Source organism: Hypanus sabinus, chromosome 18, assembly GCF_030144855.1.
Source record: "Hypanus sabinus isolate sHypSab1 chromosome 18, sHypSab1.hap1, whole genome shotgun sequence".
In the NCBI taxonomy this organism is placed as follows: Eukaryota; Metazoa; Chordata; class Chondrichthyes; order Myliobatiformes; family Dasyatidae; genus Hypanus; species Hypanus sabinus.
This window is the reverse complement of record NC_082723.1, coordinates 30,009,728-30,033,355: the sequence shown is the minus strand read 5'-3', so window position 1 is coordinate 30,033,355 and position 23,628 is coordinate 30,009,728. Positions and strand designations below refer to the sequence as shown.

Genomic DNA, 23,628 nt, shown 5'->3' with positions numbered 1-23,628 from the left:
AATTTCCTAGTGTTACCCATAACCCTCTATTTTTCTAAGCTCTATGTACCTATCCAGGAGTCTCTAAAAAGACCCTATCATATCTGCCACCACCACCATTGCCGGCAGCCCATTCCATGTGCTCACCACTCTGCATTTAAAAAAAACACCAAGTTACCCCTGACATCTCTGTACCTACTTCCAGGCACCTTAAAACTGTGCCCTCTCGTGTTCAGCCATTTCAGCCCTGGGAAAAAGCCTCTGTCTAGCCACTTGGCCTTATAAACAATAGACAAATACATGAGTGTGGTGTACATTTTCAGTTACCTACCTGTAGGCAGGATGTAAACAAGGTTGAAATAGTACAGAAAAAATTGAAAAGGATGTTCCCGGGACTGGAGGACCTGAATTATATGGGAAGATTGAATAGGTTAGGGCTTCATTCTTTGAAGCATAGCAGATTGAGGGGAGATTTGATAGAGGTTATGCGGTGGATAGATAGGGTAAATGTAAGCAGGCCTTTTCCACTGAGGTTGGGTGGGATGACAACTAGTGGTCATGGGTTAAGGGTGAAAGGTGAAATTTAAGGTGAACATCAAGGAACTTCATTCAGTTGGTCGTGAGAGTGTGGGATGAGCTGTCAGCAGATGTGGTGCATACAAGCTTGATTTCAATATTTAAGGGAAGTTTGGATAGGTACATGGATGTAGGGTATGGAGAGCAATGGTCCCGGTGCAGGTCGATGGATGTGGGCAGTTTAAATGGTTCAGCATGGACTAGATGGGCCAAAGGGTCTATTTCTGTGCTGTTATTTTCTATGACTATCCACATGATCAATGCCTCTCATCATCTTAGACACCTCTATCAGGTCACCTCTCATCCTCCACCACTCCAAGGAGAAAACGCTGAGTTCACTCAAACCTATTGTCATAAGGCACACTCCCCAATCCAGGCAACATTCCTGTAAATCTCTTCTGCACCCTTTCTATAGTTTCCACATCCTTCCTGTAGTGAGGTGACCAGAAATGAGCGGAGTACTCCAAGTGGAGTCTGACCAGGGTCCTCTATAGCTGTAACATTACCTCGGCGCTTAAACTCAATCCCATGGTTGATGAAGGCCAATGCACCATATGCCTCCTTAACCACAGGGTCAACCTGCACAGTAGCTTTAAGTGTCCTATGGACTCAGACCCCAAGATCCCTGTGATCCTCCACACTGCCAAGAGTCTTACCATTAATACTATATTCTGCCATCAAATTTGACTTAACAAAATGAACCACCTCACACTTACCTGGATTGAAGTCTATCTGCCACTTCTCAGCCCAGTTTTGGATCCTATCAATGTCCCACTATAACCTCTGACAGCCCTCCACACTATCCACAACACCCCCAACCTTTGTGTCATCAACATATTTACTAACCCAACCCTCCACTTCCTCATCCAGGTCATTTATAACATTCACGAAGAGTAGAGGTCCCAGAACAGATCCCTGAGGCACACCACTTGTCATTGACCTCCATGCAGAATATGCTCTTTTCTCAGTCAAATATCTAATTAACCATTTAAACAGTCAAACTTGAGCCATAAATCTTCTTTCCAAAAAAAAGATCCAATAGGATATAATATGCAGGTTTTCTTATCTTCTTTTATTAATTTCTCAATAAGATATCCAATTAGCCTTCATATATCTTTTTAAACTATGAATAATATACAAATAATCAAACAGCTTTTCAGATAGTTCATTCGGTAGTAACATCAGAGACAGTGATAGGTATAGCCTGAACAAAATCCAACACGGCTTTGGGGTCGAAGAAAGTACATGGAGAAGAATTAGGAGGAGAAACTTTCATTCTTGTTGGATATCTCAGAGTTGGAAATAATTTCTTATCATATGCTTGTTTCATTACCGAAGCAAATCTTGATCTTTGTTCCATTACTTCTTTCGGGTAATCTTCATAAAACGGAGCTCAGATTAGTTAAATCTGAAAATTGTCTGTTTTCTTGCTTGCCGCATTATTTGATCTTTAATTTTAAAGTGATGAAAACAAACCAAAATAACTCTTGGTCTGCTTGAGTTTTTAAATTTCGAAAGTCTATGTGCTCTTTCAATAGCAGGCGGCTTTGATAAAATAGTCGGAAATAAAGTATGAAAGAGCTTACCAAAGTAAACTGTTAAATCTCCATTTTCAGCTGCTTCTTGCAATCCAACGATTCGTATGTTGTTTCGACAAGACCTGGTTTCTAAATCTAATCTTACCATGATATTTTTGCAAACGGGTTGTAGTTTCAAACAATTTCTGCTTGGTTAACTTCAATTCCTCTTCATGTTTAGTAACTTGAGTTTCTACATTTTTAAGATTTCCCAGAAATAACTTCATTTCATTATTATTCTTTTCCAGTTGATCTTTAATTACCGTATTCTGTTCTTGAATTAAATTCAATGTCTGAACGATGTCTTCAGCCCTTGATGACATTTCATCAGATCTTTCCTTTGGCATCTTTCCTTTTCCATTACCTTTTCCATTTCCTTTGTCAGTAGATTCATGCAAATTCTTCCCACTTCTGGTAGACATATCACTCCCCTTCAAGAATCAGCAATTATAAATTCAAAATTTAAGCTGGGGGGGAGAGAGAGAAAACTAAGAGCAGCACAGAATTACTGCTACTCCATTGGCAGACAGAGGTGGTCTCTCCAAGCAGAATATGACCCGTCTACAACCACCCTTTGCCTTCTGTGACCAAGCCAATTCTGGATCCACAAAGCAAGGTCCCCTTGGATCCCATGCCTCCTTACTTTATCAATAAGCCTTGCATGGGGTGCCTTATCAAATGCCTTGCTGAAATCCATATACACTACAAATACTACTCTACCTTCATCAATGTGTTTAGTCACATCCTCAAAAAATTCAATCAGGCTCATAAGGCACAACCTGCCTTTGACAAAGCCATGCTGACTATTCCTAATTATATTACGTTTCTCCAAATGTTCATAAATCCTGCCTCTCAGAATCTTTTCCATCAACTTACCAACAACTGAAGTAAGACTCACTGGTCTACAATTTCCTGGGCTATCTCTACTCCCTTTCTTGAATAAGGGAACAACATCTACAACCCTGCAATCCTCCAGAACCTCTCCTGTCCCCATTGATGCAAAGATCATTGCCAGAGGCTCAGCCATCTCCTCCCTTTCCTCCCACAGTAGCCTGGGGTACATCTCATCCAGTCCCGGAAACTTATCCAACTTGATGCTTTCTAAAAGCTCCAGCACATCCTCTTTCTTAATGTCCATATGCTCAAGCTTTTCAATCCACTGTAATCGCCAAGATCCTTTTAGGATAGTGAATACCGAAGTAAAGTATTCGTTAAGTACCTCTGCTATTTCCTCTAGTTCCATATACACTTTTCCACAGTCACACTTGATTGGTCTTGTTCTCTGATGTTTTATCCTCTTGCTCGTCACATACTTTTAGAATGCCTTGGGGTTTTCCTTAATCCTGCTAGCCAAGGCCTTCTCATGGCCCCATTTGGCCCACCTAATTTTATTCTTAAGCTCCTCCCTACTAGCCTTATAATCTAGATCTCTATCATTACCTGTTTTTTTTTAACCTTTTGTAAGCTTTTCTGCTTGACAAGATTTGAAAAAGCCTTTGCACACCACGGTTCCTGTACCCTACCATCCTTTCCGTCTCATTGGAAATATCCCACGCAAATATCCCCTGAACATTTGCCACATTTCTGCCACATATTTCCCTGAGCACATCTCTTCTCAATTTATGCTTCCAAGTTCCTACCTGACAGCTTTATATTTCCTCTTACTCCAATTAAATGTGTTCCTAACTGAGTCCTGACGAAGGATCTTGGCCCGAAACGTCAACTGTACTTCTTCCTATTGATGCTCCCTGGCTTGCTGCAATCCACCAGCATTTTGTGTGTATTACTTAAATTTCCAGCATCTGCCGATTTCCTCGTGTTTGCATTCCTAACTTGTCTGTTCCTATCCCTCTCCATTGCTATGGTACAGCAGATAGAATTGTGATCACTATATCCAAAATGCTCTCCCACTGAGAGATCTGACACCTGACCAGGTTAATTCCCAGTACCAGATCAACTACAGCCTCTCCTCTTGTAGGTTTATCTACATAATGTGTCAGGAAACCTTCCTGAACACACCTAACAAACTCCACCCCTTCTAAACCTCTTTCTCCAGGGAGATGCCAATCAATATCTGGGAAATTAAAACCTCCCACCACAACAACCCTCTTGTTATTACACCTTTCTAGAATCTGTCTCCCTATCTGCTCCTCAGTGTTCCTGTTACTATTGGGTGGTCAATAAAAAACAACCAGTAGAGTTATTGACCCTTTCCTGTTTGTAACTTCCACACACAGAGACTCAGTAGACAATCCCTCCATGATTTCCTCCTTTTCTGCACCTGTGTCACTATCTCTGATCAGCAGTGCCATGCCCTCACCTCTTGTCTCTTTATTATTTATTGTTTCTGTTTTTTGCATGATTTTTAATCTATTCAATGTATGTATTCTGTAATTAATTTACATATTTATTTATTTATTTATTATTATTATTTTCTATATTATGTATTGTATTGAGCTGCTGCTGCTAAGTTAACAAATTTCATGACACATGCCGGTGATAATAAACCTAATTCTGATTTTAATTTAAGAAAGGCTTTAGGCTATGAACAATACTTCTTTTATACTAAAGATTTTACTAGGCTTAGCTAAGAATGTTCTTAGACCATATGTTTACTTGCATGAGAGATGTCTTGATAAAGGAATATAAGATAAAATGAATATCCAGAGGCTTCTTCCCAGGGCAGAAATGGCTAAAATACCAGGGGGCATAATTTTAAAGTGTTTTTTTTTACACAGAGTGGTGAGTGCAGAAATGTTTTGCCAGATGTCATTGTAGAGGCAGATATATTATGGACTTTTAAGAAGAGACTCTCAGAGAGCCCTCTTTTTTTTAATTATCCATGTGCCTTTGTGGGAGGGAAGGGTTAGATTGATCGGAGAGGAGGTTGAATAGTCAGCATGACATTGTGGGCCAAAGGGCCTGTACTAAGCTGTATGTTCTACCATATCATGCTAATTTATTTGCTTATTATGCCACGAAGAGAGAAGTTATATATAATTCTTTAATTTACATTCTGAGTTTTGTTTGAAACATGCATCTGTTAATATGTAGGAGGGATGTTATCTAACATTTACTATATTGAAATAATGAATTAAAATTGTCATTTCTTGTAGGATGCATACAGTCGGTTACAACATCCAGGCTTTGAAGACTTGTTAAGACGGAAACCAGACCAATGGACACAATATTCCACTCAGAAACCACAACTTGTCTCCTCCTCTTTGTCTACAGTAGCCCAGCCCTCTGCTCCTCCATCCCCCTTGTTCAGTGTGGACTTCAGCTCAGAGGTATGCAAGTCAAATCAGACTTCAAAGTGATAGTAATGAAGAACTGAATACAGGAATTGCTTTTCTTTTTCATTATCATTTTATTTATAGACTTTAAAATTATGGGTCATACATTTTAAAATAGATCCTTTATCTTGAATAAGATACTCTTATACTCTTTTGGTTTAAAAAGATCTTCATATTCTGTGAAATTAATCTCTTATTTTTCTTATTATTTTATTTCACCAACACTTGTGAAACAAAACCCTTCTCTTTTATTTTGTATTTTCAACACAAAGCAAAAAAAAATCCTCACGTACAAACACATTGGACTCATGACTCATCAGGACTCATGAAGGGTCTCAGCCCAAAACGTTGACTGCTCGTTTCCATGGATGCTGCCTGACCTGCTGAGTTCCTCCAGCATGTTTGTACGCGTTGATTTGACCAGAACATCTGCAGTGTACTTTGTGTTTTTTAAAAAATCCTTATTTTTGATTTTGAATATTTAAAACACATTTAGCTAAACACCCTGATTTCCTTTATACTTTTTCCTTCAGATGAACCCGTATATACATCAAACTAACCAAAAATAACTCCATGTTTTATATTTGTTTTTTTAAATGAAAAATAAGTCTCTGTCAACCTTAGTTTTATGTTTATAGCTGCTGCTTTCCATTTATCATCCTTGTAACTCATTGTCAGCAGATACTGAGAACAGTTCTCTAAAATTTTAAAACACCAGGGTGATATCTAATCTTATTAAGTGTTATCCAAGGCCTGAGAAATACTACTCTCATGCTATCTAGAGGTTTGTGTACTTCACATGTGGCAGCCTAAAAAATTAGCAAAAGCTGACCAGTTCCATTCTTTGAAGTTCATCCAAAATTGTTATTAAACATTATGGCAAATGTGATGTTAAAGGTGTTGAATGTCAAATCTCATGCCACCTCAAATATAAGCTTCATTTCTCAGACTGTCACTGTCTCTCAACATCTTTGTAGACGTGTCCTCCAGAACTTTCAATGTCCAGGTTTCATCTTCCACTCAGCACCACACCCCACTTATCAGTTCTACCTTTTCCAGAGATCCACAAGTAGAATCAGTTTCTCAGCTCATTATTTTGGACTGTTTTTGCCCTACATGCCTGATTTTTAAAAAATATTTTTGCTCTCACAATGCTGTTTCCATCTAAATTTAAAACAATGACAATAATATGTCAGTTTACCAATCTGTAAAATTCCTATTCATTCTCCTCTATTATCATATTTCCTACATTACCAAAAAGGCTCAGCAGAAGATGTACTATATGCAGCAGGTGGTAATAATTACTTGTTAGGGTTAGGAATTTTTAACTACACAAGTACTTAAGGACGACAATGAATTTGTATGTAGAATCTACAGCTAATCAACTAATCTACAACTAATCATCCCACTTCTATGTGACCATTTCCTTCTTTGTATATCCCTCAAGCCTCACGTTAAACGCATTAAAACTTTACTCATTTTATTGCTGGTAAGTTCCATATTTCCACCCTTAATTGTAGGGAAAAGAATTCCAAACTCTTATTTCTTTGAACATTCCTTTATTGATGAGATTCCAGCCCAATATAAGTGCAGTCCCTCCCGGAAGTACCACAGACTCTCATTTCTGTTATCATTTTCCAAGTGGGACAGCACCATTTCCTGCTAGTTATTGTGTTTTATCAGTATCCACTCACTAACTCTGGATCAAATAGTAACAGTATGGTACTTGCTCTTTCTGCTAACTTCATTCCTGGTAATACTCCATAGTGTATCTCCAACTTATTTTCATAGAAGCAGTTTGTCGCTATACCTGTGGTGGAAAGCTTGATCTAATTCTTCAGAGAGCAGCACACTCCTGTTATACTGCCATTCCATATTGTAGGGCACCTCTTTACATAAGACTTTCATTTTAAGAAACCAGTATATTTGTTGTTTGTTGAAGAGCAAAAAACAGTATTTGTTCAGCATTGAGTTCAGACATTTTTGTACTCATCACAGAAACAAAACTGTTGAGTGTATTTATTCACAAACATTCTTTGTTCTTAAACTGCAAGACCATAAGACATAGGAGCAGAATTAGAGCATTTAGCCCAACAAGTCTGCTCTGCCCTTCGATCATGGCTGATTTATTATCCCCCTCAACCCCATTTTCTCCTGCCTTCTCCTTTGTAACCTTTGATGCCCTTACTAATCAAGAACCTATCAACTTTTGCTTTAAATATACCCTGTGCCTTGGCCTTCACAACTGTCTGTGGCAATAAATTCCACAGATTCACATCTTTCTAGTAAAGAAATTCATCCTTATCTCTGTTCTAAAGGGACATTCTTCTATTCTGAGGATGTGCCTTCTGGTCTAGATTCTCCCACTATTAGAAACAACCTCTCCACATGCTGTATATCCAGGCCTTTCAATATTCGATAGGTTTCAGCAAGATTCCCCCCTCCCCTCCCCCCCATTCTTTTAAATATAGTACAGGTTCAGAGCCTGTACTATATTTAGAAAATAAGGCCTCTTTTGTAATTCTGTACACTGATATCTTATGTTGACTTAGCAGTCTCAAAATAATTACAATGCACGTTCATAAATTTGTCACCAATTGGGGTGATCTAGGTTTGAATTTAAGGATGCAACAGAGTAAGGAGGAAATAATCAAATATATTGCTGTGTGCAGTTTCTGTGTATGCTAGATCAGTTATGAAAATTGTCAGCAGTCATTGCAAATATTAGCAAGTGCAAGCAGATTATTATTTAAAATTGCCTGGTCTGCCTTTTGCTTTTTTCCTCTTTATACAAATTAGTTTCATTTATGTTAGCTTCCACTTCTTATCAGAATCAGGTTTATTATCACTGGCATGTGATGTGAAATTTGTTAACTTAGCAGCAGTTCAATGCAATGCATAATATAGAAGAGAAAATAAAAATCTTAAAATAATAAATAAGTAAATCAATTACAGTATATGTACATTGAACAGATTTAAAAAAGAGGAAAAAATACATATATTTTAAAAAGTGAGATAGTGTCCAAGGGTTCAATGTCCATTTAGGAATTGGATAGCAGAGGGGAAGAAGCTGTTCCTGAATTGCTGAGTGTGTGTCTTCAGGCTTCTGTACCTCCTACCTGATGGTAATGGTGAAAAAAGGGCATGCCCTGGGTGCTGGAGGTCCTTAATAATAGATGCTCCCTTTCTGAGACAGTACTCCCTGAAGGTGTTCTGGGCACTTTGTAGGCTAGTACCCAAGATGAAGCTGACTAGATTACAATCTTCTGTAGCTGCTTTTGGTCCTATGCAGTAGCCCCCCCCCCCCCCCCATACCAGACAGTAGTGATGCAGCTTGTCAGAATGCTCTCCACGGTACAACTATAGAAGTTTTTGAGTGTATTTGTTGACCTGCCAAACTCTCTTCAAACTCCTAATGAAGTGTAGCCACTGCCTTGCCTTCTTTAAAACTACATCGATACGTTGGGACCAGGTTAGATCCTCCGAGATCTTGAAACCCAGGAACATGAAACTCTCTCCACTTCTGATCCCTCTGTGAGGATTGATAAGTGTTCCTTAATCTTATCCTTCCTGAGGTCCACAATCAACTCTGTTGTTCCACCTCAATCATGATATTCTGTCTACAATTTAGTCGGTTTGTTTGATGTGACATTCACTGTGATATCAGCAATGCCACCTGAGAGCCATTAAAGTTTAGTTAATTTTTGTTCCTACACTTTTTTTAAAAGTTCTTTGAGACCTTAGCAAATAACATTGAAATATGTGTGTGTGTCTGGGCACTAAATGAATTTTTAAAATTTTCAAATGACTTAAAATATGATTAACTATTGGAATCTTTTTGTCTTTTAACAGTTTTCTGAGAATACTAATGACTTGTGTGCGGGCACTAAGTTTGATGATGACAGCATGTCACATTACTCGCCATGGTCTTGTGGGACTATCAGCTCTTGCATTAGTGCAATGGAATCTGATCCAAAGGATGTCATGGCAACTACCAATGTAGAGATATTGGTAAGCTAACAGATCTCTTTCAAGGCTTCACCTTACATTGTACTTGACATTAAATGAGGTGTTATTTCAGACTTAGGCCATTCAAACCATTCGATCATAGCTGACATATTATTCCTTCTCAACCCCATTCTCGTTCTTTCTCCTCATAACCTTATGTCATTCCTAATCAAGAACATATCAACCTCCGATTTAAATACACCCAATGACTTTGCCTCCCAAGCTGTCTGTGGCATTAAGTTCCACTAATTCATCACCCTCAGGTTAAAAATATTCCTCCTCATCTTTGTCTAAAGGGATGCCGTTGTACTCTGAGGTTGTGCTTCCTGTCCTACATAGACCATAAGAAATGAGATCAAAAGTTGGCCATTTGACCATCAAGACTGCTTCAGCATTCAATAAGATTGTGGCTTATCTGGTCATGGACTCAACTCCACCTGTCTTTTCCCCATAACCCTTAGTTCTCCTGCTGTGCAAAAATGTATCTGTGTCTTAAATATACTTAATGATGTAACCTCTACTGCGTCCTTGGACAGAAATTTCTACAGATTCAGTATTCACTGAATTACTCACTGTGAAAAGCAGTTTCTCATAATCTTCATCCTAAATGCATCTCCAAACCAACCTTTGGTGATTCATACATAACCTCTTCCAAGTCCTGTACAACAGCATGCTGCAGTCTTTCACCATTTAAATAATAATCTGATTTTCTATTTTCCCTTCCAAAGTGGATAACCTCACATTTATCAACATTGTACTCTATCTGCCAGGCCCTTGCCCACTCACTTAAACTATCCATATCTGCTCTGCTGACTCTCTGCATCCTCAGCACAATTTGCTTTTCCACTCATTATAACAGAGTTAGTCTCTGTTCCATTAATATGTTCACAGGCTTTTCAGTAGATTGCATGTTATTTTACTGATATTTTGTTTCAAATATCATAATAAATGACCAAAGGGATATTTGGGTATAAATTAACATTTAAAGTACAACATTTTTCCAGACGTCTTTAAATTAAGTGCAATTTTGCATGTTATGAACAAATAAGATTTCTGGTGAAAATACAGACGTGAGGTTTCCCTTGGCTTTAGTTTCTGATATTGCCCTGCCCCTTCCCTAATTATCTCCAGCCCTTCACTCCTCAAATTCTAGTTCTACTTTAAAAAAAACAGTGGCAGCTGTACATTCCAATAGTGTGACCTCAAGCCCTGATTCTCTATCCCTCTGTCTCCCCTCTGATTCTCAAACCTACTTGTCATCTGTACTCAAATCCCCCTTATGTAGTCTGTTCTTAAATATTCCCAGTGCATCATCAAAGAAGTATTTCTTTGTTAAGGCACCATATTTGGGCAGTATGGTAGCATAGCTGATAACGCGATGCTATCACAGCTCGGGCATCTGAGTTTGGAATTCAATTACGGTGTGCTCTGTAAGCAAGATTGTATGTTCCTTTCTGTGTGCATGTGGGTCTCCTCTGGATGCTCCAGTTTCCTCCCACAGTCCAAAGACGTTCCTGTTAGTAGGTTAATTGGTCATTGTAAATTGCCCTGTGATTAGGCCAGGGCGGCTCGTGGGCTGCAAGAACCCTGTTCTACACTGGATCTCTAAATAAATAAATAAACACACCATCCAGTTGATGTGTTTAAAATGCACCTTTTTTTCTAAAGATTTGACCAACTTAATCAAATGTAATTATAAAGACTTGTTTAGCTGCAGTGAGTATGTAAGTTATTTATAATAGGCAAAACCCTCATTTGGTTTTCAAATGACCTTTTGGAAAAGTGCTTACACTGGACATACAGGCCAAAGTTATTTTCAGAAAGTGCAACTAAGGTCAGACTGTTGATGTACAGCAGGTGTTGGACTTGCAGAATGTTCTGTGTGATAGAAAAACAAGACTGGTGTTAGGATTGGGAATGCAAGTCACTTTGCCTCAAGCATTTCAGTTTTTTTTGTTATCCTCCTTGGATAACAACAATGATCCTGGGGATGAAAAGGTTAATGTATGAGGAACTTTTGATGGCTGTGAGTCTATGTGCACTGGAGTTCACAAGAACTGGATAAAGTGGACATGGAGAGGATGTTTCCTTTAGAGAAAGAGTCTAGGACAAGAGGTCACAGCCTCAGAATAAAGGGAAGTTCATTTAGAACAGAGAGAAGAGGAATTTCTTCAGCCAGAAGGCTGTGAATCTGTGGAATTCATTGCCACAGATGGCTGTGGAGGCCAAGTCATTGAGTACATTTAAAGCAGTTGATAGGATCTTGATTAGTCAGGGTGTAAGAGGTTACAGGAAGAAGGCAGGAGAATGAAGTTGAGAGGGATAATAAATCAACCTTGATGGAATGGTGGAGCAGATTAGATGGGCCAAATGGCCTAATTCTGCTCCTACCTTTATGTTCTTACAACCTACAGGGGAAGAAGGCCACCCTTTGGCTCATTTGATTTAGTGTGCAATGATGATGTGCTCTGATGTTGAAAATATTAAAATCTTTCTATAAAAATGTGGAAAAAATAGTGCTACAAAAATCCTTGAATCATAGAAAAGTACAGCTCATTTTGTCCCTGCTAACAATGATGCCGAGCCACAGTAATCCCATTTTCCCATGCCCAGCCTATAACCCACAGTCTTCTTTAAGTACCCTGATGTCTGTCTGTGTAGATACATCTTCATCAATGTATGCTATGTACATGTGTGGATCTTCTTGGGTACTATAGTAGCATTTCATAGGTAGTAAAGCTGTTCTGCTTCATAAACAAGCATGGCAGCAAATTTGCACTCAACAAATGCTTTATTTCATAATGGTAGTTATTCTTGACCATTGATCAAGGGAAAATTGTTGGCCAACAAACTGTACCATGGGATCTAAGAGGACTACCAGCTTAATGCTTTACCCAAATTACCAAAAGTCTGGCAGGATAAGTCTGCAGTTTGGAGCCACTGGTTCTGATCATTCACAAATGGTTACCAAGCCTTCCTGAAAATAAGTATTGAGTTAATTCATAGTTTGCAAAGTCAAAGTAAATTTATTATTGAAGTACATATATGTCACCATATACTACCATAAGATTCGATTACTTGTGGGCATTCCATAAGGCCATAAGACATAGGAGCAGAATTAGGCCATTTGGTCCATTGGGTCTTCTCCACCATTCAATCATGGCTAACACACACAAAATGCTGGAGGAACTCAGCAAGCTAGGCAGCATTTATGGAAAAAATTACAGTTGATGTTTCGGGTGGAAACCTCCAGCATTTTGTGTGTGTTGCTCGGATTTCCACTATTTGCAGATATTTGTAATTCAATCATAGCTGATCCATTTTTCCCCTCCTCAGTCCCACTTCATGGCCTTCTCCCTGTAACCTTTCATGCCGTGTCCAATCAAGAATCTATCAAGCTTGGCCTTAAATACACCCAATGACCTGACTTCCATAGCTGCCTGTGGTAATAAATTCCACAAATTCACCACCTTTGGCTAAAGATCCTTATCTGCATCTGTTTTAAATGGATGCCCCTGTATCCTGAGGCTGTGCCCTTTTGTCCTAGACTCCCCCACCATGGGAAACATCCTTTCCACATCTACTCTGTCTGGGCCTTTTAACATTAAAAAGTTTCAATGAGATCTCCCCTCATCCTTCAAAATTTCAGCATACAGACCCAGAGCTATCAAACGTTCTTCATATGATAGTCCTTTCCTTCCCAGAATTATCCTTGTGAACCTCCTGTGAGCCACTCTAATGCCAGCACATCTTCTCGTAGATGAGGAGCCCTTTGTCTATCCTACATGTAATCTCCTCAAAGAATTCCAAAAGGTTCATCAGGCAAGCTTTTCCCTTAAGGAAACCATGCTGACGTTGTCCTGTCTTGTCCTGTGTCACCAAGTACTCCATAACCTCATCCTTAACAATTGACTCCAACATCTTCTCAACCACTGAGGCAAGGCTAACTCGTTATAATTTCCTTTCTACTGCCTTCTTCCTTTCTTAAAGAGTGGAGTGACATTTGCAATGTTCCAGTCCCCTGTCACCATTTCAAAGACAATTGATTTTTGAAAGATCAGTACTAATACCACCACAATCTCTTAACACTACCTCTGTCAGAACCCTAAGGTGCGGTTCATCTGTAAATCTTTAAGCTTTTTGAACACCTTCTCCCTTGTAATAGTAACTGCATTAAAATCTCTTCCCTCACACCCTTCAACATCTGGCACGCTGCTAGTGTCTTCCACAGTGAAGACTGATGCAAAATACTCATTTGGTTCATCTGCCATCTCCTTGGCCCTCGTTATTTCTCCAGCCTCATTTTCTAGCAGTCCTATATCCACTCTCATCTCTCTTTTTTTAAATATATACTTGAAAAAGGTTTTTTATCCACTTCGATATTGCTTGCTACCTTGCTTTCATATTTCATCTTTTCCCTCCTAATGCCTCTTTTTAGTTGCTCTCTGTATGGTTTTAAAAGCTTCCCGATCTTCTGTCTTTCCACTAATTTTTTTTTTTTTGCTTTGTTGTATGCCCTCTCTTTTGCTTTTACATTAAGCTTTGACTTCCCTTGTCAGCCACAGTTGTACTATTTTGCCATTTGAGTATTTGTTCATTTTTGGAATACATCTATCCAGCACCTTCCTCATTTTTCCAAGAAATTCACTCCATTGCTGCTCGTCATCCCTGCCACCATCTCCTTCCAATTTACTTTGGCCAACTCCTCTTTCATACCATTATAATTTCCTGTAATTCACTGAAATACTGCTACGTCAGGCTTTACTTTCTCCCAAGAAAATTTCAAGTTGAACTCGATCATATTGTGATCACTGACTCCTAAGGGTTCTTTTATCTTAAGCTCCCTAATCACCTCTAGTTCAGTACATAACCCCTAATCCAGTATAGCTGATCCCCTAGCAGGCTCAACGACAAACTGCTCTAAAAAGCCATCTCGTAGGCATTCAACAAATTCACTCATTGAGATCCATCATCAACCTGGTTTTCCCAATTGACCTGAATGTTGAAATCTCCCATGACTATCATTATATTGCCCTTTTGACGCGCCTTTTCTATTTCCCGTAATCTGTGGTCCCCATCCCAGCTATTGTTGGGAGGCCTGTATACAACTGCCATCAAGGTCCTTCTACTCTTGCAGTTTCTGAACACAACCCACAAGGATTCAACATTTTCCAGTCTTATGTGACATCTTTCTACTGATTTGGTGCCATTCTTTACCAGCAGAACCACGCCACCCTCTATGTCTACCTTCCTATCCCTCCAATACAAACTGTAACCTTGGACATTTAGCTCCCAACTACAACCATCTTTCAGCCACACTTCAGTGATGGCCACAACATCATACCTGACAATCTGTAATAGTGCAACAAGATCATCTACCTTACTTATTCTCTGTGCATTGAGATATAACACTTTGAGTACTGTATTTGCTACCCTTTTTGATTCTGCATCCCTAATGCACTGATACTCACCCTGCTGGCTGCAATTTTGTTCTGTATTCTGCCTGCCCTTCCTGACAGTCTGAATGCACCCTATCTTTGCTTTTTTTTTTAACCATACAAACTATCTTGAGTCCCTTCACTCTGGTTCCCACACCCCCTGCCAAATTAGTGTAAACCCTCCCCAACAGCTCTAACAAACCTGCCCGAGAGAATATTGGTTCCTCTCAGGTTCAGATGCAGCCCGTCACTTTTGTACAGGTCCTACCTCCCCCAGAAGAGATCCCACTGATCTAAGAACCTGAAGCCCTGCCCCCTGCACCAACTTCTCAGCCAGCATTTATCTGCCAAATCATCCTGTTTCTACCCTCACTGGTATGTGGCACAGGCAGCAATCCAGAAATTACTACCCTGGATGTCCTGCTTCTCAGCTTTCTACCTAGCTATCTAAATTCTTCTTTTCAGGACATCTTGTACTTCATATGTTATTGGTACCAATATGTAACAAGACCCTGGCATCTGGAAAGCAACATGCCATTCAGGTATCCCATTCATGTACGCAAAAATCTCCTGTCTGCTCCCCTGACTATTGAGTTCCCTATCACTATTGCTCCCTTCTCCCTGTTTCCCTTCTGCACCACGAACCTATACTCAGTGCCAGTAAGCTATTCTCTGTGGCTTTTCCCTGGGAGGTCATCCCCACAACAATATACTTTTTATTGAGGGGAATGGTCATAGGGCTGTTCTGCACTAGCTGCCTATTCACATTTCCATCTCCCCTAACAGTCACCCAGCTACTCACCTCCTGCAACCTCGGTGACTATTTCCCTGTAACTCAGATCAATTATCTGCTTACTCTCCCATACGGGCCAAAGGTCATCCAATCACTGCTCCAAATCCCTAACATGGTCTTCAAGAAGCTGCAGTTGGATGCACTTCATGCAGATGTAGTTCCGTGGGAAGCTCTGGGTCTCCCAGGACTCCAATATCTGGCATGAAGAAGATACAGCAGCCATTAACTCCCCTAGGTACAGTAAGAGGGGGGAAAAATAAAGGAACCTTAACAGAAGCTTACCCTGAGCCAATGCCTCTTTCAAGACGAAGCCTCCTTTAAGGCAAAGCCTGAGACTCCTCCTCTCACCACTGGTCTACTCACAACAATGGCCGCCCTATTGTTCCCTTCTGTACTTTTAAACAAGCATCACCGACCTGCAAGAAACTTTGTCACTGTGGCCTGTTCCTGCTGCTGATTGGGTCATCAGAATAAGCCTGAACACCCACGGAACCCTCCTTTTAAACAAGCATCACCGACCTGCAAGAAACTTTGTCACTGTGGCCTGTTCCTGCTGCTGATTGGGTCATCAGAATAAGCCTGAACACCCACGGAACCCTCCTTTTAAACAAGCATCACCGACCTGCAAGAAACTTTGTCACTGTGGCCTGTTCCTGCTGCTGATTGGGTCAACAGAATAAGCCTGAACACCCACAGAACCCTCCTTTTAAACAAGTGTCACTGACCAAGAAACCTCATTGCTGTGGCCTGCTCCTGCCGCTGATTGGGCCAAAGGAATAGTAATAGTAACAAATAGCTTGTTGTAGTAAGTACAAATAAACACAATAGAATCAATGAAAAACTAAATCACTATGCAATAAATATCGAGAAAATGAGCTAAAGTGCCTTGACAGTGAGTCCATAAATTGTGGAATAATTCACTGATGGGGCAGGTGAAGTCGAGTGAAGTTATTCCCACTGGTTTAAGAGCCTGATGCCGGCATCAAGAAGCGGGCATAGCCTAGGTGTTGGGGGTCCCCGATGGTGGTTGCTCCTTTCCTGTAACAGTGCTCTGTGTAGACATGCTCAATGGTGGGGAGAGCTGCCCCCATAATGGACTGGGCTGTATTCACTACTTTTTGTAGGATTTTCAATTAAGGATATTGGTGTTGCCATACCAGGCTGTGATGCAAATCAAATCAAGTTTAATTGTCATTCAACCCATACATGGATACAGCTGATTGAGACAGTGTTCCTCTGGGGCCAAAGCAACAAGAAAGAAAATAGAAAAAGAACGTAGTCACGTAAGGAAACAACTTTTTAGTCCGACCTTGAGTAACAAGTCCCGCAAATTGATGGTTCCTGGCAGTCCAACCTGAACTTCCACCAATCAAACACTGGAAGGCAGCACTGGGAGAGGCCACCCTCAACTGAGACTGGACACCATGTGACAACACAAGCCCAAGGACTGAGGCGTAGTCCTACAACCGAGGCTACAATGCTGCATCGCCGCCTGTCTCCCCACCAAACAAGGGAAGCAGGCTTGCGGCAATCAATGTCCAACAGGGTCTTGCAATCACAAAAGAAAAGTCCAAGACAGCCATCAGGCAATATACTCTCCACCACGCATTTATAGAAGTTTGTCAGAGTTCTAGATGTTATGCTGAATCTTTGCAAACTTCTGCTTTCTTCATAGTTGAATAAACGTGCTGGCCCCAGACAAGTCCTCTAAAGTTATACACTGAGGAATTCAAAGTTGCTGATCTTCTCCACCTCTAATCACCTTTGAAGACTGGCTTATGCACTTCTGGTTTCATTGTCCCGAAGTCAATAATCAGCCCCTTGGTCTTGTTGACATTGAGAAAGGGGTTGTTGTCATAGCACTAATCAGTCAGATTTTCAATCTCCTTCCTATATGCCAAATCATCACCACCTTTGATTCAGCCAACAATAGAGATGTTGTCAGCAAAATTAAATATGGCATTGGAGCTCTGCTGGAAGAGACTTCAGGTCCCCAGCCTGATACCTCAAGGTAGCAGGTTTCTGTACAATAACAGGATTTAACTATTACAGCTTAGAGCATTGGAATTCAGAGTCCATTTCCAGTGTCATCTGTAAGAAGTTTGTACATTCTTCTCAAGAGTGCATGAATTTCTTCTGGTTGCTCTGGTTTCCTCTCAGAGTCCAAAGACATACCGTTAGTAGACTAATTGGTTATTGTGAATTGTCTGGTGAATAGGCTTGGTTTAAATCAGGGGGTTGCTAGGCGGTGAGGCTCGTTGAGCCAGACGGGCCTATTATGCGCTGTATCGCTAAGTAAATAAATTTTTTTTAAACTGATTATACACTAGAAGTTACATCTTGAATGAGGCTGTTCGTCATAGACTTCTTGTTCAACTTTCTTAAACTGGATACTTTCAACATTTTATTTTTCACATCATTCTTGGCTGTTTTTAGGACCTTAATGTGAAACGAAGTTTAAATTTGTTTGGCCCTCAGAGAAAGGGAAAAGATGAAGATCCCATAATTCCATTTGGTGATGGACCAATCATCTCTAAATGGGGTGCGATATCTCGGTCTGCCCGCACAGGTTATAACAACACAGACCCAGTCCAGGCTACAGCTTCCCAAGGAAGTGCTACAAAACCAATTAGTGTAACAGGTTAGTAATTGCCTTAACTGTTACATATAATTTGATTAATCAGGTGCACTGTGTATTCCTGTTAATTGGGACACATCAGGACCAGTACATTTTGGTCCAATTAAGTGGCTACCCCAATTAGACGAAGCTCCATGGAAATAGTTGAAAAAGTATTAACAATACAAAACTGCTGTTTAACTGGGTAACAAATTATGTATTTAAATAAAATACAGAACAAATTGGAACATTGCCAATACAGGTCCTCTGAAATGATAACACTGAGGAATTTAAAGTACTATAAAACTGTATATTGGTTCCTAATAATGATCAATGGACGAATTCATGTATAATGCTGTGTTCTTTTGATTGTGAATAAACAAAATTATCACAGACACCCAATGCAGATAATGGACTGTCTTTATACAGTGCTTTCCACAATTCCATCCTCCAGATCTTTATTTTCATCATAATCTGCAAGATGATTGTAGATACATTCAAATTCTTTGTAATTCTTAACTTGTTGAAGTAATAAAATCTTCATTTCAGTCCCAGCTGTTCCTGGCATCTCCAAGCCTGAATGTTTAAACTGCAGTGAGCAAAACAGTTCTAAATGTTCTCAGCTCTTGCCAACTATCAATGATGAAAGACACTTTTTTTTAACATAACACACGCAACTGACAAATTTTAAAGATTATTCACTGTAAGCATGGTGTAGTGTCTAATGGCCACACAAGTACATGCGATTGATGCTAGTTAGAAACTGTTCAACAACAGTCTCCTGTCCCATTTAAGCGGCATAGTGTTCTAAAAATTTTCTCAATTAGTTTTTGTTCTTTAAGTATTGTCCCAAATAAGTGACTGCCCCGATAAACTGACAACCCAATTAACTGGAATCCACTGACTGTATTTGATAAGTTGTCAGTGTAAACTTTCATTTGGGTCAGCTTTGGTGATAACAATGAATGTGTAAAGTTTATACATGTTTCTAAACTGCATGATACCTGTATTGTGGCTTTAGTTAATTGTTTGAGAAAATTGTATATTTTTTTAAAATTCAACTCTTTAATTCAGGTTGCAGGCAGATCAAGAGATTCCTGTTATTTTTTTGTTGGCTGGTTTATTCAATTATTTGTCCAATTGTGTTAAAGTAATAAAATTTGAATAAATATAGAAGGGTCTAGCTTTTTCCCACTTTTGAGGCAGCATCAAATTTTTAAATCATTTTCAGCTGTTTTGTTTTAGCTAATTGACTTGCAGAGCCTATGGTAGCTGGATAAATAAGTTCTTTTACAGCACTTCATGGGATCTGTGGGTTCCAAGATATGTAACAATAGGTACATTTAGTGTCAGAGAAATGTACGCAATATACATCCTGATATTCTTTTTCTTTCCAAACATCCATGAAAACAGAGGAGTGCTCCAAAGAATGAATGACAGTTAAATGTTAGAACCCCAACTCCCCAGCTACCCCCACCCACACCCAAGCAGCAGCAAGACCCACCTCCCCACCAGCAAAAAAGCATCATCACTCCCCCATGAAGCACTCAAGTGTGCAGCAAAGCATTAATAAAGACACAGATTTGAAGTACCCCAATGACTACTCGTTCACCTGGTATTCAACATACCACAGGCTCTCTCTCTCTGTCCTTAACAAGGAAAAAGAGGTACCCCCTGTTTTACAGCAGGAGGAGAGACATAACAAAACAACTCACTGATTTATGGTATTAAAAGTCTGTAGTGCTCCTTTTACCAAGCTCTGCAAACTCGCTACTTCCAATCTTCTTTGTTCTCCTGTGACACATAAGTCAATGTTATCAGCCTTGAATCAGCCCACCTCCAGAGCCACGAAAATCTGGCACCCTGAAGGCGCACTAGCCTTTCAGGCCATGTACTTGGGATATTGAAAAGCGGCCAGTTTTGAGGCCCTGAGAGCAGGTCCCATTCCCACAAAGAATCGAAGTTAGAGTGTAACTCTAGTACAGGGTCTTCAAAAGAACCTTGAAAAGAGTTATTGAAGGTAGAAATAGAGCTGTTTCTAAAGATGCAACAAAGGAGTTGCCATTTAGCACCATTGTCACTAAACTCTGCTCTCTTCATTTTTTAAGTACAAATTCCATGAAGTATGCTGGGCATTGTGGAGATCGTGATTTTTTTTTAAAAGGAACACTACCATCAGTTCAAAATTCAACTGTGAGAATAATAGTCTGATCTTTCGTTTAATCTCAAAAGTTGTGTCTGAAGTATTGCATTAAAATTTTTAAATCAAAAATAAAAACTGAAAATGCTGTAACTACTCAAAAGGCAAAGTAAATTTATTATCAAAGTACATTTATGTTACCACATACTACCCTGAGATTCAATTTCTTGCTGGCATATATAGTAAATCCAAGAAATACAATAGATTCAATGAAAGACCGCACTCAACATGACGGACAGGCAACCAATTAAAGGTTCTGGTGATGGGTGTTCAATCTGAGACATTAGTTCTGTTTCTTTCCCCACAGAGGCAGCTGAGTATTTCCAGAATTTTCTGATACATGCACATATGTTGGTGAAATGTGGGCACCATAGTAGCATAGCGGTTATCATGAAGCTATGACAGCTTGGGTTGTCAGAATTCAGAGCTCAATTCCAACATCACCTGTAAAGAGTCTGTACAATCTCACCATAGAATGCGTGCATTTTTTCTGGATCCTCCAGTTTCCTTCCATAGTCCAGTTGGACTAGTTTAATTGGTCATTGTAAATTGTCCTGTGATTAGGCTCGTGTTGAATCGGGTTGCTTGGGTGGCATGACTTGTAGGACAAAAGGGGCCTACTCTGTGCTGTATCTCTAACTAAATAAAATTAATCTTTTCCACAGACTATAGTCCACATGTGAGTCATGCCAATTCCAGTAGTTGGACTTCCCATTCTCTTTCATATGGATCGAATTCAACCACCGGTCAATACCTAAACAGGTACCTTGAAATGCACTTAACATTAAAAATTTCTGCTTGCTTTGTCCCCCACATCTTCATTGGTGTGCATTAGGCTTGTGAATACAGAAGCTATTTTTTGTATATAATGACCTTGCTGGAAAAGTATATAGAAAGAGGTGTTTTTGGTAGTATTTTTTCCAAAGAAAAAACAAAATTTGGTGACTGTCGCTTCTTTATTCTTAATATACAAAATTGTTGTCCTCCACAACTCTATTACATCTCGGGTTGTCGGAGTTCAATTCCGGCATTCTTCGTGTGTGTGTGTCTATGTGTGTGTATGAGTTTCCTCTGGGTGCTCCGGTTCCTCCCACAGTCCAAAGATGTACTGATTAGAAGGATAATTGGTCATTTTAAATTGTCCCGTGATTAGGCTAGGGTTAAATTAGTGGGTTGCTGTGTGGTGTGGTTTGAAGGGCCAGAAGGGCCTGTTCCGCACTGTATCTCTAAATAAAATAAATAACTTCATTGTTTCAAAATCTTACTGTAAAACAAAATGGTCATATTTCATGAAACACAGAAGAACCTGCAAAATATTATGGTAATACTTTTCCATACAAAACATCCAATGTATTGCTGTCATTGCTCTACCTGTGCATACTAGCCGGAATAGTGGTGAGCTCTTTGTCAAGAAACACTGAATTAACAGTCCTTTCAAAATGGAAAGCAGTAATTGGGGATTTTCCCTTTTCTCTTTTCTCTCTTCCACCCACATAAATTTGGATGACTTCTTTGGAAATTATGGAGGATCACATCTGATGGTAAATTTGTACAAATCATTATAAAGTTGCCATACTTTCTCAAAAATGATATTTGTTCAATAAATCATGAAACTGGAGCTTATTTTTAAATTAATTATTTTTGCAGTTGCCTAATTCTGTTTTCATTTGGAGGGTGGGTTGATTTGCCCTGCGTTAGAGAACCAGAGAGTTTGGTGCATACAGGAGTATCCTTAAGTGAAAAACTATTTCTCTGATCTAAACCACACTACCTTAGTTAACTTCATTTCTTTCAAATACATACACAATAACTTGTCCATCCAATATTGACTTTTTCACAAATGAATAATTTATAAATATGCATATCTAATACGAATCTGCATGCCTCTAAAGCTTAACATGCCATGCAATTTTAAAAAATATTTTATTTCTCACAGACAATTTTCATTTCAAATATTTTCTACAATCTTTTCATTTGATTACTTGCTATAATTTAACTTTATCATTCTATCCCCAGTGAAGATTCAAATTCGTTTATACAAAAGTATGACTTAAACTTCTGACTTTTTAAGATTACTTCAAATAGTCTTTCATCAGAAAGTTGGGCAGACCACCATTTCTCCATAATTCTCATTCACTTGATAGAAGGAGTTGTGTGAGAACTCCATGATATTAGGAAGATCATGGGGTTTTTGCAAAACTTCTCATTTTTTATTAGGAGATTCCCCGGAATCTTACGTTGAAATCTGTGTTATGCTCTTTAACTCATTGTCCCTTCAGTATATGGTGTATTTGCATCTACTTAATGTAATTGAAGACTTTGCTTAACCTTTCATATTAACTTTACAGGGACAGATTGATGGACATATCTGCCCCTAGGCAACTTCCTAATGGTGGAGATCAATTAAATATTGAACTACAACAGGTAAGGGAGCAATAACCAAAATCTTGAAATTTACTTCTTAAAGTTCTTCCCATGAAATTACTTCTACAATTAGATTCTGGAAACCTTACTGGTTTTAGGATTATTTCATATTTAAACACTTCCTTGAAGTGAGCTGATTGCTGAGAAAGAATTTGCCCTTGTAGTTATGCTATTATATTTATATGGAGCACTACCACAAGAAGGCAGCATCCATGGTCAAAGACCCCCACCATCCACAAGCTCATCACTACCATCAGGCAGGAGGTACAGAAACCTTGGATTCCACAGCACCAAGTTCAGGAGCAGTTGCTACCCTACAACCATCAGACTCCTGAACCAGTGTAGATGACTTCAATCAGCACTACTTGATCTGCTTCTACAACCTACAAGCTCATTCCCAACGACTCTTTTCAACTCAAGTTCTCAGTTCTATTTTTATTCATACAGTTTGTCTTCTTTTGTACATTGGTGCTTATCAGTCTACCTATAGATTTTTGTAAAATTCTATTGTATTTCTTTTACTACTATAAATGTCTGCAAGAAAAATAATCTCAAGGTAGAATATGGTAATATACAGATATGCGTTATGTATCCTTTACCTTTGGAAATTTTCTAAATTCATTTTAATTGCTGAATATTATTTGGCCTGTTTCCTTGTACATGCACAATAACATATAAATACATTAGTTAAAAAGTGTAATTAATCCAGAAAATGTTGTA

The 23,628-nt window shown here is 39.2% G+C and overlaps 1 protein-coding gene across 6 annotated transcripts in view; it reads left to right on the top strand.

Moving 5' to 3' along the window:
- rc3h2 (ring finger and CCCH-type domains 2) overlaps window positions 1-23,628 on the top strand; it is a 132,507-nt gene that overhangs the window by 98,043 nt on the left and 10,836 nt on the right. For 5 of the 6 annotated variants that reach the window (XM_059993958.1, XM_059993956.1, XM_059993954.1 and 2 more), the window contains 5 exons: window positions 5,249-5,422; window positions 9,281-9,439; window positions 18,104-18,308; window positions 21,150-21,246; window positions 22,833-22,908. In XM_059993958.1, coding sequence (XP_059849941.1) covers window positions 5,249-5,422; window positions 9,281-9,439; window positions 18,104-18,308; window positions 21,150-21,246; window positions 22,833-22,908 — 711 coding nt within the window. The remainder of the gene's footprint in view (window positions 1-5,248; window positions 5,423-9,280; window positions 9,440-18,103; window positions 18,309-21,149; window positions 21,247-22,832; window positions 22,909-23,628) is intronic. The other variant, XM_059993957.1, reaches the window with a different exon arrangement.